We start from the raw sequence: 15,765 nt of genomic DNA on the forward strand, positions 1-15,765 counted from the left end.
AGAGAGCGCTGCGTTCTGACATGGGAATGTCTCCAGTACTGTGAGCTGCACACACTGATAGTTCCCCCTCTGCCATCTTTCCTGATAGAACCTCAGCATGATGTTTTTTAAAAATGTTTTTTTAAAATACCTTCTGAGGGTCCTGGGGGGGATTCTTCAGGTTTCCATCCAAGACAAGTCCTTGGAAACTCTCTTCATGTAGGTTCTTTCCCTGCTTAAGAAGTGGTAGGGTAGCCAGCAACAGAAATTACACTCGCCTATTGCCTGCATTCTTCCCATCCAGGTGGAGCTGAACTTCTCAATGTCCAAGACCCTTCCTGATTCAGAGGTTGGTCTCCACCTGCTGGCAGCTCCTGGGTCCACGTGTGCTGTCTGGGCTGTGGATCAGAGCATCCTTTCGCTGCAGCCAGGAAAAGACCTCAGCAGCTCCTTGGTGAGTGAGCCTGCTCCAACTTCTTCCCTTCTGTTGTACTGACATGAAGAGGGAGGGAGGGAGGCAGGCAGACAGGCCATTGCATCTGTACAGAGCTTATCTCCCAAGGAACTCAAAGAGCTGCCCGGAAGGATCAGCAGTGCTCTCAGTGTGGCATGGGTAAGGATGAGGGGGCCTGTGTTAAGAAAGAGGTTGGACATCCCCCAGTGCACCAGTCACAAATGAGCTTCTGCTGTTCTGTCTCTGTGCTGGCTCTATCAGAGGAGAGCCAGGGAAAAGTGACAGCGAGCCTGGGCTTTCTGGCATGTGTTCATGCACGGTAGCCAGGAGCAATTCAAACAGGCCTTGGATGTATGACAGGAAGGGAATGCCAGGTTTTATTTGTGCTGATTTTTTTTTTTCCTTTTTCTTGCTCTCCCAGATCTATGGGCTGTTCCCATCTGTTTATAACTCCAGGTATCCTCGCCAAGTATCTGAAGATGATCATTCATGCGGGTTCCCAAATTCTGATGAGCCTGATGTGTTTACAGCATTCAGGGTAAAAATGGTTGATTTGGTGGGTTGGGATAATTTATGAATAGAGGGAAGTGTGGTCCCTTGACTTTACCGATATCCTAGGAATGCTGTTACAGACAGTACAGAGAACAGGTCCAGTTTAGGCCCTTGTAACTCAGTTGTTATTGGAATAAGTGACTTGAAATTTTTGACCAAGAAGAAATTGTTGTGTGGTTACTGCACTTTGGTTGTGTGATTCAGGATGCCAAGGATGTTTGGTTACTTTAATTGGATTTCACATGGTATGTTTAATCTCTGTAGCATGAGCGATTGTACTCTGCAGGCTGAGTACATGATATGGTACCTGAATGGCCACGTGTTTGGAAAAGAATAAATTTGGCTGACTCAGGCCAGATGAATTAGCTCAGAAGACCTTGTTTCCATATTGCTCTGAATAATCTGAATAATTCCCTGTTAAAATGAAGCAAGAGAATGCTTTGCCAAGCCAGAGGATAGCCAAGTCCCCACTGTGTGAGGGGACAAGAAGGCACAGGGTAAAGAGCAGAGAGGAGAGGACAAGCTTCTTGCGCTTCAGTTCTTTTTTTTTTTCTTACAGGGAATGGGATTGAAAATTATGTCCAACACCAATACCAGGAAACCCAGACTGTGTCCAATCACTCCATCGACAACAATGCTGCAGGAAACAGCAGTGTTTACTTCCAGGCCCATGTTGATATTTGCCCAGCCCCACGAAGCATATAACAGTAAGCATTTGTCAACTGCCATTGTTTCTTCTTACATGGGATGCTGGGATGCTCAGTCTTTCATGTGAAAGCAATCCTGGGTTTGAGCTAAGAGGCAGTACTTGCTGTAATTGCAAATGGAGGAGCAAGAGTGTTCCCTGGCTCTGAACCTGTTGTGCTAGTGTGAGGCTGCCTGGGGCTCACAGCTTCTTGCTCTGAAATGTCAGTGAGCTGTCTGGATCCCAAATGGTAGCTCTGAGGAGAGGGAATGGTTGCCTTTCCCTTGGTGTCCACAAGGCCCATAGCACCTCTGTTGTTTGAAATGAGGCGAGAGATTTTAAAATTTGGGATAGGACCTTCTTTTTCCAGTGCTGTGCTTCCCAAGAGCTGACTGGATGACCTGCAGCCTGAGCTAGGCTGGAGCCCCTCTGCTCCCAACCAGGGCCGGAGGACCCTGTGGTGACTGGGCCTTTGTTATTTCCAGCAGAGCATCTGACAACGTCTACCTATCAGCCCACTATGTTTCCACCTGCTTCTTCAGCTGACGAGAAAGTACACAAGCATTTCCCCAAAACCTGGATATGGGATTTGTATTCTGTGGGGTAAGTAAACTGAGCAGTGGGGGTCTAGTCTGGGTGGCTTAGGGTGTCCAGGAATGGCAGCAGATACATCTGGGTTTAGATCATAAGCTGCTGAGGAGGACGTCTAAGGACGTATGTCAAAGGGCTCATACCTGTCCGGCTGTTTCCTCATTGGACCTGATGTCAGCATCAAATGCATTTTCTGGTACTAGATGTTCATACAGAAGTATTGCCCATCCATGGGAGGTGGCTGGCATGGGAATATAGGAAAGCAGGTGTGGTGCAGCAAAACAGCTTGATTTACTGCCTGCACTCTGCTTGTGGTAGCCCTGTGGGCCAGCATTTCCCAACCTGTGCTCACAGGTTGTATCTTGGGATGCAGGGGAAGCTGCTCTCCACAGGAGTCTTTCACAGGACTGGGAGTTGTGTCCCGTGAGAAAGGCTCAGTGAGTACACAGGGAGGGAGCTGAGGGAGCTTTTGGAGATTTTTCATCTCTGACTTTAAGAATTTCTTGTCTGGAGTCTGCTCAGGCCAGATGCCCCCATATCTGCCCTCTCCCACCTATCCATCTCTTCACTCCCTAGCAGCAGATATCTCCTATGTGATTTATCCACCAGCCTGATCTGAGCAACCAAAGGTCTCTATGCTGTATGTGTTGCTTTCCTGTACATGCCTGGCAAAAGCGAATGTCTCTGGTTATTGGAGTCAATATTGTTAGCTTTAGCTAGGGCTGTTTTTATGTCTGCTGTGTGCTGCAGCCACAGAACAGTCTCCTGCTCTCAGAAGTTGTTATGTGGGCACAAGCCAAGCCTCTGCCCTGCCTTCCTGTTGGACATCAAGCTGTCAGTGTCTCACAGGAAGGTGAATGGCTGGATCTGTCTCTTCTGCCAAGTTCTACTGATGTTGAGCCAGTCTTGTTGCTCTTCTGGTGTCTGGTTCTCCATCCCTAGGCCAAGAAGAATAAAACTGCTGAGATCTGTAAAGCATTTTTAGATGTGCAAAGGGCAAGTGCTGTCTGAGAAAAGCACTGAGTGTAATTGATGGCATCTTGCAACCATGTAACCTATTGTCAAAAATGTGCTGTTGATATAAGCATCTGAGGCAGGGGTCCCTAATTCTACAAGGACCTACTCTACAAGGGCTACAAGTTCAGCAGAGGTTAGGGGTTATACTGAGGTTAGGGGATGGGGTGCACAGGAAAGAATGGCTCAGAACAGGTCACCTGGTGCTGTGTACAGCAATATTCAGTTAAATGCTTCTGTTGCTGTCTACTTCTCCTCAGTCCCAGTGGGAACAAGAATGTCACTGTCACTGTGCCTAACACCATCACAGAATGGAAAGCAGGGATGTTCTGCACAGGACGTAATGGCTTTGGACTTGCTCCAGCCTCCAGTCTGCTTGTTTTCAAGCCCTTTCTTGTGGAACTCACACTGCCATCCTCTGTGATCCAGGGTGAGACCTTCATCTTGAAGGCCACAGTCTTCAACTACCTGCAGCGATGCATGAAGGTAGGTGAGCCCTGCTAGGCTCTGCAAGGAAAGCAGGGTATGCATAGGTAGGAGATGGCTGAAATCTGTGGCCCGTGATGCTTATCTTGTTACTACCTGCCATCCCTGTTGCCTCTTCAGATCCAAGTGACCTTGGAGGAGTTTGCACACTTCCAGCTGAAGCCATGCAAAGGCTGTGTCTACAGCAGCTGCTTATGTGCCGATGAAACTAAGACCTTTCAGTGGAGTGTCACAGCTGAGCAACTGGGTGAGAAGAACAGGGAGGTCGGGTGGTGGAATTGGGAAGGAATGGGACCAAGGTGGGGATGTTTTGTAAAAGATGACATAGAGTGAGGAGTTGTTTGCCCTGTTAACCAGAGAGTACTTGTTTGCATTCATCCTAAGGTCATGATTCCTTGCAAGTCTGTGCTAGGAGGTACAGAATCATATAGGGCTCTGATCCAATCTTTTGTTGCCAACAGGTGACTTCTATCGTATTAATGGGAATCATATTAACAGGAAGGGCTTCCTCAGATGTTTTATGCACCTAAATGTGTGTTATTTTCAGGGCTCATGAACATCACCCTCAGCACAGAGGCTGTGGCCACCAAAGAGCTCTGTGGTGAAGAGATACCATTTGTCCCAAACCAAGGACAGAAAGACACGATCACCAAACTCCTTTTAGTCCGGGTCAGACGATCTCTTCTGTTACCTAGATCTAAAAGTGGACTTTGTGCAATTCCCAGATTTTGTGCAGGTTAATTTTGGGAGTTACTCCTTGCTATTAAAGGTGTGTAATTAGAATCTCAGGGACTGAGCTGGGCCCAACCATGAGGGCTGATGGATGTGGGAGGTAGAGGGGTATCCTCTACTTCATACCATGGAAAACTTTAAATATGTACATGTTTTTGTGTCCTCATTCCTGAGCTCTCTGCTGAATCTTACAGCATCAGTTTCACAGACATTCAGAAGTTATGATAGTTTGAAAATGCATGCTGTTTTCTTACCTGAAATGAAAATGATTGACAGTAATTTACATTTTTGTGTGATAATGATGTTACTCCAGCTGTCTCTCCAGCCTGAACCAGGATTTTGTCCATATCTATTTCTAATCCACTTGTAATCCTGTTTCTCTCCTGTGTGCTCATTATAATGCTACTTTTATGTGCTCCAACAGCCAGAGGGAGTGTTGGTAGAAAAGGCTCACAGCTCCATCCTGTGTCCCGAAAAAGGTAGATTGTTTTTTTTCTTTCACCCTGCTCATCCCACCCCATTCCGGCCTAACTACCTCCTGGGTCTTTCCACTTGTTGAAATATTTTCTCTGTCAACATGACCAAGCTACAGAAATATACTCTAATTGTGGTGCCAGCTAGAGCTTTCCCTGGGTAAGGATGTGGGGAGGTCCATTCTTTTAGCTTCAACATCCCTGATACTGATGTGATAAATTGAGGCCTTTTTCACCTGTGGTAATAAAACCAGACTACTGAGCATGGTGAGGCTGGAGTTACATGCCTTAGGATTGCTGCTCCTGTCTTGAATTTTATGGTGTATGATGGGGCCATTAGCAGATTTTGAGAGCACGAGAGGCATTGAGAAGACATACCTGCAGCAGAAATCTGAAATGAGATGGAGTAACTTACGTAAAGAAAAGCAGGAAGGTGGCTTTGACCACATAGGGTTTCCAGGAGAAGATCCTCTCAACCTCTTTAGAAGGAAGGCTGTTAGGATAGTGCAGTCACAATGAGGTTGATGGAGGGAGTTGAGGGTGGAATGGGACAGGGATTTTGAGGTGATCTGCAACCTCTGTGACAGGCAAATGGGATGTTAGCACAGAATAGTCTAGAACAGCCTCCGGGGATTTTGAAGGTTGTTTTCATCAGATTCTCTTTCTTTTTGTCCTCCCCACATGCTTTACCCCACTGGTGTCAGGGAATCCAGCACAGGAGTCCGTGTCCCTGATGTTGCCTCGAAATGTGGTTGAAGGTTCAGTCAGAGCCACTGTCTCGGTCACCGGTAAGGAATTCAGCTATGATAATACCTTTCCAAATCCCGTATCTCCGAGTTTAGTCCCAGGAAAGCCCAAACCCAGAATGCCTCACACCCTTTCTGAGGTTTCTAAGGGTCCACTCTCTTGTTCTTCCCACATGTGTGTCTGTGTTTCCTGGTTCCAGATAACCTAAAACACTTAGCAAGGGAGAGGGTGTTCTGTTTATGGGCTTCCCCTGCCAGAATGGGAACATATACAGTCCATATGGAGGGCACAGTGGAACTGATAAGCTGGCTGGACAGAGATGCCCCCACATTGCTGTGCTGGGGCTCTCTTGCCTGGTGCACTGCTGGGACTGGGTCACAGGTAGGAGAAGATGAATCCCTGAACCTCCTGCTCAGGAGGTAGTCAGGGTGCCTATGCTCTGTTCCAGGAGACCTCATGGGGACGGCACTGCACAACCTGGACCACCTGGTGCAGGTGCCCCATGGCTGTGGGGAGCAGAACATGGTGCTGTTTGCCCCCATTGTCTATGTGCTGCAGTACCTGGAGAAGACAAGGCAGCTGACCCCTGAGATCAAGGAGAGGGCAACAGGATTCCTGCGCAATGGCAAGTACAACAGACCCACCTTGCTCCTCTGCCTCCCCCTGTGTCCAACCTACCAATGGTTGCCTACTGCCCTTCCCCTCAGAGCACTCAACCACTTACAATGTTAACACCACCCCATTCCCTGCCTGGTGATCTCACTGCAAATACCATTCTGAGGACTAATGTTCTATCCTGCTTCCCAGGGTATCAGATACAGCTGCAGTATCAACACCCTGACGGTTCCTACAGTGAATTTGGTACCAAGGATGAGTATGGTAATACTTGGTAAGTCCTGGGCTCTCTCCCTGCTGTCTCCATGCTGTCTGACAGCCTGAAGGTGGGCAGCTTTCTGCTTCCACCATTGGATCCTTTCCATCCTATTGGACCCAAAGTGTTCTGGATACATCCCAGGGGTATGCAACTGTCCTTGGACCAGCAAATAAGGAAGAGCACGATGGGTGAGGAGAGACCCACCAGTTTCAAATTCCCACTTTTTTCTTTTTCCTTAACTTTTGCTTGGATTCTTCCTTTCCACTCATTCTTCCCTCTCATTCACTCCATCTCTTTCTGCTTCTCTTTTTCCTCTCTCATGTCTTTTTTTCCTTCCCATGCAGGCTGACTGCATTTGTGGTTAAATGCTTTGTCCAAGCCAAGCCATACATTTTCCTGGACAACAGGACCATCCAAGCCGCTCTCACCTGGCTGGAGTTCCACCAGCTTCCCAACGGTTGCTTCAGAAACGTGGGCCGACTTTTCCACACAACCATGAAGGTAGGAGCCAGAGCACCTGGAAGGACAACTCAAAGCAGTTCTTGCCAAGTGTACTGGTAATTGTTTAGTTCACTTTCCTGTTTTGTTCTGCTTTCTTGCGTGGGAGCAAGCCAGGGGTAGGTGGGACCTTGACTGAAAAGCTTCAGGTCTTTGTGTATTAACGTTCCCAGCTTTTTGGATGTTTATGCTTTTTTTTAGGGAGGTGTGGATGGGGAAGTCCCCTTGGCTGCCTACATCACTGCTGCATACTTGGAGGCAGGAGAGACACCAGAGGTAAATATTGGGATTCTTTGCCATGCTCTTGCCTTAAGATCTGAATCCTGAAGAGCTTAGTGGTGTCACTGAGGCAGGCAAGAGAGCATCTTGGAGAGGCTTGTGGAGAAAGTAGTAGGGTTGGGGAGGAAGAACTTATCACTTCACAGGAAAAAGCCTCAACTATCCCTTGAGAGGACATCACTGGCAGGGGAGAAGGTGAGATTAGACTACAGAGAGCCATTGGAGTTCATGGCTAAATACTATGCCCATTTCCCAGGCTTTGGCTGCTCCTTCCTGGTTCCCCCTGCCACCCTCCCACCCCCTTGCTACCCTTTGTACCACACACAGCTGAGAGCTAGAGGTGAGTTTTTTGGGAGGAGAAGTTGGTGCAGCTGCTCCCACAGTCAAATAAATAGCCATAATGACGTTTTTAATGTGTTTTATCTTCCCATAAAGTGGAAGTCTGGGAAAGGAATGCTGGAGGGAGATACTTCTTGTGAAGTAGGGCAGCTGGAATTGCACACCTAAGTAATAACAAGAGGGAATTCCTATGAGGGCTAAAGATCATAACTAACTACTCTGTGGTACTGGCAGTTAAAAAAATGTAGTCAACTTGGTGGACAAATGCTATTGCAATAGATTTTAAGAAGCAAAATTCTCTGGAAATAAAAGTAAGTGAAAGAACAGTGCTTTTCATTGCAAAAGAAAACAATGGGCTTAGGGAAAAAAGCAAGCAAGGATTAGAGACCTTCTGAGGTCCCTCCCAATCTGAATTATTCTATCATTTGGTAATTATATGAACTGTCTCAGTTTTGGCTGACTTTTGTGGAGGAGGATTTTCATGAAACTGGATGACAAATATTTGACACGTACTGTGCTCTGCAGCAGAATGAAACAAAAGGACAAGGACCTCCATCCTGGTAGAAAATTAACAGAGTTTGTTGTAGGTTTAAGAACCAGTTCTGTCATTCAGGAAGGAAAGCAAAGAGTTACTGAGAAGAGACCAGACTGCTCCAAATCCATGAGTAAAATCCTGAAAGGGAGACAAACACGACCTCAAAGCAATTTGTATGATGAGCTAGTGGAAGCCACTCTGTCCTGAATGAATCCACAGAGGATGACTTAGTGCTCTGGTAATGGTGATAGAAAATCTAGGCTGCTACAAGGTAGGAGACCTCATGGAATTCCTCACACTCCACAGAAGATGACAACAGTATTATTAGCTCAGAAAGGATTGTCCATGGAGTGAAGAATGCTTTGCTGCAGAAGCAGATTTGTTGATGTGAAAATAACCAGTTATTCAACTGGACATGCATACATAAATGATTGTTTTTTAAAAAAATGGCCATGACAATGAAAGACATGCAAAAGTATCAACAAATAAATAAAAATACAAGTCTCTCCTAGCCCCAGTGAAGAAATTTGCTGAGTAGGTCTGTGGGTAGATGAAGTGGGAAACACAAAGCTTGCCATAACACCCAGGAAAAGAGTGTCCTTGAGTAGGTTATAAATGCTTTTACAAAGAATACACAATCACTGGAGGTCAAAATTCCGAGGAAGAGTTTGAGGAAGCCCTGCAAGGGCTAATGCACTCAAGATGTTCAGAACAGATCCTACTTTCCCTTACAAGTATACTTAAAAGTCTCATGAAAATCATGAGGGTTAAAATGCAGGAAAAAGGTTGGAGATATTTTACACTGCCCTGAACGAACTGATACTAAAGCATGGTTTGTATGATAAAAAATCTAGGCAGATACAAACAGCCCTCTACCCCCACTCTGTTGGAAATTGTTCTCTTGGGACAAACCAGGATGTTTATGTTGATTGCAGAGACAAATGGCATTTTGTAGGGGAGCAGCTTCTTAGCCGGCACGTGACTGCTCCCAGGGAAGCTAAATGCTTCTGTATGGTATGCACTTAGGACAGCTATTGTCAGCACCAGGGTGAGCACAGAGTGTGAAAACACTTCCAGTAGAGTGACATTCTTGGTTCTTGTGTTAGTTTCACCAGAAGACACCGAAGCCAGATGGGTCCTAATACACGTCAGACTGTTCCTAGACAAGGTATTAAGATGTGTAACAGTCAGCGCTTTGCAGTCGGTTCATCAAGTGTTTCAACTCAAAGTTTGGTAGTTGTACAAACACTGATGCTGCTACCTCCATTTTAACTGTCTGGGAAAGCGAGAGATTTAAGAAGGAGAAGGAATACTAAAGGACCCTCTGAACAAATTCACAAATGTGATATAATTCCTGCTTAGGTCTATTCAGTTACAGAATACAAAGGTTACTGTGCTGCTTGCAGTTAATATATTTAAGGCCAAATAGAAAAGTAGGACTTTTGACATGATGGGAGCTTAGCTTACCCCTTCTGCTGGGCTTCAATGAGAGAGAGCAACCAGAAAGCATCAGTTGGATGCTGAGAACTTTAGGTACTCCGTGAATGGATACTATGAGCATTTCTGAGACTTGGTGGCTGCATCCTGCAATACTACTCCACCATCTAGAGAGCACAAAGATGACATGGGCATTACCTTTAGCTTTTCTCTTTCCTAGAAAGAAAGAAGTGAGGAGCATGTGACATGTCAGAATAAATCTTAAATGCATCCCTTGTGTGATCCTTACTGTACTTAGCCAAGAGGTCACTGGAAGAGGAGAAACCACGAAGTGCTGTAGATGCACACATATGGGACAGGCATATGCTTGGAATAGCATAGCGGAATGCTGGAATACAATGCTGCTGAGACCAGTGGGTTTGCTGCCTCCTGCCAACAGCAGTACTGGTGTTCCAGGGGAAACTGGAAATCCCAGTGACCGTGTGAGGCCCTGTAGAGGTGAATTGAACCCAGTAATCTTGGTCAGAAGGCTGGGTGTAGGCATTTGCAATTGTGCGTTGTCACTCTTGTTGTGTTTAGCCTTGGAAAGTAAGACATGGTGGTGGCAGTAAGGCATTCATTTCACTGAGAGAGCACTGCTGAAACCCATGACCAGCCTGTGTGTGTGTGCGTGTGTGTCTGTCAATCACCTTGCACCAAGGACTGAAGACAGTGCCTACTGGTGCTGCACTGATACAAAGAGAAGAGTGCAGGCTTGAGCACAGACGGGGAATGTATGGGGTGCTTTCTGTGCCGGCATATGCTAATGCATCCTTCTGCTTGCGTACCTCAGCGTCTGCCTGCCTCACATGTATTTGTGTGTGACCAAAACCCATGTCATTCTTCTCTGTAGAGTACAGTGGTGAGCAAGGCTCTGGGCTGCATCGCTCCTTCCCTTCCCAAAGCTGCCAGCACTTACACCCAGGCCCTGCTGGCCTACACCTTCGCCCTGGCTAAAGACTCTCAGCGCATGCAAGAGCTACTTGATATGCTTGATCAAAAGGCAATCAGAGCAGGTATGGGGACCTCAGTGCTAGGTGAACATCAGAAAAGGGACAAGTGACCTTTCTGAGCCCTTGGTTACATGCAACCTGGAAGGACCATAGCCTTACCCTTTAGCTCCTTCACCAAAGAGAGTTTTTAGGAAGCCAGTCTACAAACTCAAGGTATGTGCTGACAATACTATGGTGCTGGTGCTGATCTCCTTCAAACCTCTCATCCTTTTCTGGTACCCAAAGCGGAGGCTGGGCTCTGAGAGAAGTGGGCTTTCTTACGCAGGGCTGCAAAGTGCCAGAAAGGGAAGTGACCTGGTAAGCTGCCCCACTTCTTGTTAGTCCCTGACCCCCAGGACTTGCTAGTGGGTAGCTACCTGATACCAGGTACTTAGTGGAGTTGGCAAACAGGACAATGGAGAAGTTGGATGTCTGGGAGGTACTGTGTATACAGATTATTGGCATATTAGTTTTTGTATATCACCTTGGTGTGTAATATGGAGTGTTAGGTATAGCAAAATACATGGGATTGCAGTTCACCCCATGATATAATGACCCAGCCAAGAGGTATTTACTTGATGGTCTTTGCAGACACAAGCCACTGTGCCTCCTAGGCCTCAGGATTTCTTTCCTGACATCCCTCAATGTCATCTACTCCCTTCCTTTCCCAGGTGGGCAGATCCACTGGAGTCAGACCTCATCCAAGCCCAGATCAAGCACCAGCCCTTGGTCACAGCCACTATCTGGGGATGTGGAGTTGACAGCCTATGTCCTCCTGGCCCTGCTCTCCAAGCCAAATGTCACAGGGTCTGATCTCACCACAGCCTCTGGCATCGTGGCCTGGCTCACCAGGCAGCAGAATGCCTATGGAGGGTTTGCCTCAACACAGGTAACTCATGGCAGGGGAAGGGGATGTTGCTTGAGAAAGAACCTCTGCACAATCTATTCATAAATTATGCAAGTGTGAATGCTTTGAGAAGAGGAGCCCTTGTATATGGAGGTCCTCAGGACAATGAGTTCAAGTGTCTTTGGGTCTCAAAGCTGCAAATATAATTATTTGTTCTGTTTCAGGACACAGTAGTTGCCTTGCAGGCCTTGGCTAAATACGCAGCATTGACATACAGCACGAAAGGGGTTGCAGAAGTGAGGGTGAGGTCCCAGAGAGGCTTTGGGAGGAAGTTCCAAATCTCCTACCAAAACCGGCTATTGGTGCAGGAGGCAGCACTGACAGAAGTCCCAGGAAAGTTCTCGGTGCAGGCCCATGGCAGCTGTTGTGTCTTTACCCGGGTAGGTTCCCCCAGACCCTGCTGTGACAACCCTCTGCTTATCATCGTATCAAAACCAAAAGTCTCCCTTGCAGCTCTGTGCAAGGAAACATGCATTAACTGGGCTTTAATCCCAGACTGTTGCCAATGTAATAAACCTGTGTGCTGTAGGAGACTCAGAAACAGAACGTGTCCAAATGTGAGGACAGTGATGCTTCCATGGCTCTCAGGGTATTGGAGGATGGAAATGTTGTATAGTGGTCCCACTGCTGTGTGCCTGACTTGCACAGTCTCAAGGGGGAGGGTGAGGAGAAGGAGCCCCAGACGGAAGGATCATGGAAGGTTTCCAATCTGAGTGACCTTTATTTGGGGTACGGGCATGAGTGTGCTCACCTTGTATGGTTTATCCAGTCACTGTCTGGGGTCTTGAGGATTAAAGTAGTCAGTGAAAAAAAGGTATTATAGATGATATTGAACTAATTATCCATGTCTTTTTCTGGTATTTTTGTCTCTTCCTGCAGATGGTGCTGAGGTACAACGCACCCTCCCCACAAGTCTCCACATCCTTTGCTTTGAGAGTGAAAACTGAGCCAGTCAATTGCACGGAGGACGATACACACTCTGTTACTGTCTATGTCAATGTCAGGTGACTCTAAAGACACAGCTCCACTGGGGAAGGAAAGCCAGGCATGGCTGGAGAGCTGAGGGGTGCTTCTTGGCTGCAATGGAAGCACCAGGCAGTTTCAGCAGCAAGTCCAGATGGAAGATGTAGAAGGAAAGATACAAGCACCTCTGGGGAAGGGGAAATGTTACCAAGGGCTTTGGTTCTTGCTAGGGAGAGGAGTCCAAGTAGTCACCTCAAATTGGGGATGCCCAGAGCAGTGCAGCCATCAGCCGGCCCCTGTGAGAGGGAGCAGTGACTGCCTTGGCCCTGGTCCTGGCTGGGCTGCCTGGCTCAGGGTCCTGCACACAGGGTATGGTGGTGGAGGGAAATGGAAGCTGGAAGAGATTCTCTTTTTTATCTTCTCCCCCAGGTACACTGGGAAGAGATCCACTTCCAACATGGTGATTGTGGAGGTGTCCCTGCTGTCTGGATTTGTCCTGGCTCCAGGATCCGGGATGTCTGTAAGAAGCCTGGAATCAGGATGGTGATGTGGTGCCAGTGGGACCATCCATGCCCAAGGAGAGGGGGAGGTTGCACAGGAAGGTGTTGCCTGTCTCTCTCTCGAGCAATCTCGCTCAAGATTGCTCAAGCAATCCTTTCCCCTCTGCCACACAACAAACATGAACACATGCTGTCTGCTCTCTCTGTGCCTCTAGGATGGTCATCCTTCTAGCCCAATTTGCCCAGCATAGCCTTGACAGCTAAGTAGCCTAGGTTCCTGTCCTTGGGTTTTGCAGGAGCTGAGTGGCCCTGCAGGGAGATCAGCCTGAAGGGTTAAGAGCCCAAAATAAGTTTAGAAGTGAGTGAATGAGAACCTGCCCACTCAAACCTAGATAAACCTTGTTGGGATGTCTCACACTTGCTTTTCAAAAGACCCAACTAAATTGCTTCCTCTGCTGTCCTGTCCTAGCTGCAGCATTGGCACCCTGTGAGAAGAACTGAGAAAACACAAGGAGGTGTTGCCATCTACTTGGACAAGGTATGTGTGTGTGCTACTAGAGAAGCTGCAGGAATGAAGGACACTGGCAGAGTTGTGTGAGGAATCCAGGGCTGGGCTAGCAGAGCAGGATTTTCAAGATTCATCTTTTTACTCCACATGGTTGTTATTGCCTATCAGTAGGATCAAATTTAGGTGAGGAATAAAAAGAACAGCTCATAAGTGAACTGTCATTTGCTTTTCTCCCCCAGCTGAGCCATAAGTCTGAGACATACGTCCTGCATCTGGAGCGGGAGATTGGGGTGACCAACCTGAAGCCAGGCCATGTCAGGGTCTATGACTACTACCACCCAGGTGAGTGCAGAACCATGGGGTGCCAGGGCTGTCTGGGTGTTTGCACTTGTCTCTGTGCAAGGATAACTTCGGTCTCTCCTGTCTTGTTGCAGAGGAGCAGGCCCTGGCTGATTATAATGTCTTCTGCATCTGAGGTAGGTGTGAGTCCCCTCCTCAGCCCCTGTACCGACCTCGCAGCCTTCTGATGTTTCCTCTGCAACCCAGCCACCTCTCTCTGTCCCAGAGAAACCCCCCGTGTGTCTCTGATTCAGCATGTTCCCTTCATCTAGGACTGTATCTGGAATTCCCTAGGCCTCCAGGGACTTTAGTCTCTGCCCTCTACTTTCTGGAGTTTGTAACGCAGTCTTTGCTGGATTGCCCAGTAGGCAGGGCATGAAGTGTTTAACATGTGGCCGTGCTCTGAAGTCATGTGCATTTTCTGGGACTCTGCAGGGCTGTCTGGGCTGGTGTAGCGCATGGGACTGCCTGCCAGCTGAGTGACAGTGCTCATAGATGATTTGCACTGTTCCAGAAGAAGTTCCAGGCAGAATTTGTGGTACTAATTTCAGATTACAGCATGTGGGTATGGAGAGTCCCACCTGGGGAGGGGCTGAGATAAAACAAGGGCACTAGATCAAACCAGAGAAACACTTTCCTTTAGAGTCCTAAGTGAGAGCTTGGGCTCCCTAGCTGGTAGCATCCTAGAGTTAATAGTTTGGGTCATGTTATTTGCTCTCTGGGTTCTCCCTCTTCCTGTTCTCATTTAGCCAAGGGCTTGGTCTGCTCCCTTACTATCCACTGTTTCAACCCACAGGGATCCCACTCGTGTGAGATGCCCTAGGACAGCAGGGCTGCTGCATTATTGCTTCTGGTATGATGGGGCATGCGTCACCTGGAAGGTTATATCTCAGGGACTGGGGCAAATCTCAAGCTGGATTTCAGGACTAAACCCAGCCTAAGCCATCTTGCTTGTCCTGACAGCCTGATGAATTATTTGGAGTGTCTGATTAATTCTGACTGTTTTAATCTGGGGATTTTCTTGCTTGTAAAAAGAATAAAAATAAAATATAAATTGCAAATCTGGGTACTGTGGTGTGTGTTTGGATCCAATAACAGAGGATTACCTTGGAGGAGAGAGCAGAAACAAGCTCTCACAGAGAGAGCGTAGCTGAACTGTGCACCTGGCAGTCATTTCTTCCAGCACCGGATTCCACTCCAGCAGTGTCATGCAGCCATCAGTATGGGGTGAGGGCTCCTAGCCCTGCATGGAGACTGATCCCACTGAGCATCGTCTACTGCACACAGATGTAGCTGAGCAATAACAACTCGGCTGATTCTGCACTTTACATGGATGTAAAGTAAATCTACCCTGCTGTGAATCTCACAGGTTAGCTTCTGTCCTCCTAGCAGAAAAAGAAAAGGCTGAGTAATTTTAGTTTCTGCACCTCCTGTGAAGCTGGATCTTGCACAGGATCATTCAAACAGGCAGGGATGGTACCCCAGGGTAGAACCCTCCCCCCTAATGAGCTACCGGAGAGTGAACAGGGTCTTTGTCACATGAAAAGGAGATGCAAGGGCAATTCAACAACCAAAGTGACTGTGAAAATTCAACATCTATCACTACTTTTTAAAATCAAACCTCATGATTTAAGGAACTCCAGCTCATGATCTGGGATCTTCAAGCTTAGCCGTGCTATGTCCCTGTACAGACAGGAAGGTCTCCACAGACCTGTGCTAGAGCTGGCTCTGAGACTGTGATGGCTAAGCGCAAAGTCAGGCTTAGGAGTGGAAAGATCAGTGGGTGGAAGGTTGAGATTCTGGATGTGGCTACAGCCCTGGAAGTTCTCCAGACCAGACCCT

General features: G+C 47.5%; 1 protein-coding gene across 1 annotated transcript in view; it reads left to right on the forward strand.

The window, feature by feature from the left end:
* The window catches only part of LOC104122773 (alpha-2-macroglobulin-like protein 1), a 52,729-nt gene extending 38,670 nt beyond the window's left edge, over positions 1-14,059 (forward strand). Inside the window, 21 exon segments of the mRNA XM_035890522.1 lie at positions 284-433; positions 855-971; positions 1,545-1,692; positions 2,156-2,273; positions 3,536-3,761; positions 3,882-4,008; positions 4,309-4,430; positions 4,918-4,972; positions 5,671-5,754; positions 6,162-6,338; positions 6,521-6,602; positions 6,932-7,088; positions 7,287-7,361; positions 10,568-10,730; positions 11,378-11,595; positions 11,778-11,993; positions 12,493-12,617; positions 13,006-13,096; positions 13,546-13,614; positions 13,824-13,926; positions 14,019-14,059. Of these exon segments, the coding sequence (XP_035746415.1) occupies positions 284-433; positions 855-971; positions 1,545-1,692; positions 2,156-2,273; positions 3,536-3,761; positions 3,882-4,008; positions 4,309-4,430; positions 4,918-4,972; positions 5,671-5,754; positions 6,162-6,338; positions 6,521-6,602; positions 6,932-7,088; positions 7,287-7,361; positions 10,568-10,730; positions 11,378-11,595; positions 11,778-11,993; positions 12,493-12,617; positions 13,006-13,096; positions 13,546-13,614; positions 13,824-13,926; positions 14,019-14,059 (2,664 nt within the window).
* The last annotated feature ends 1,706 nt before the right edge of the window (positions 14,060-15,765 follow it).

The sequence above is a fragment of the Egretta garzetta genome, unplaced genomic scaffold, assembly GCF_000687185.1.
Source record: "Egretta garzetta isolate BGI_Z169 unplaced genomic scaffold, ASM68718v1 scaffold363, whole genome shotgun sequence".
Classification (NCBI taxonomy): domain Eukaryota; kingdom Metazoa; phylum Chordata; class Aves; order Pelecaniformes; family Ardeidae; genus Egretta; species Egretta garzetta.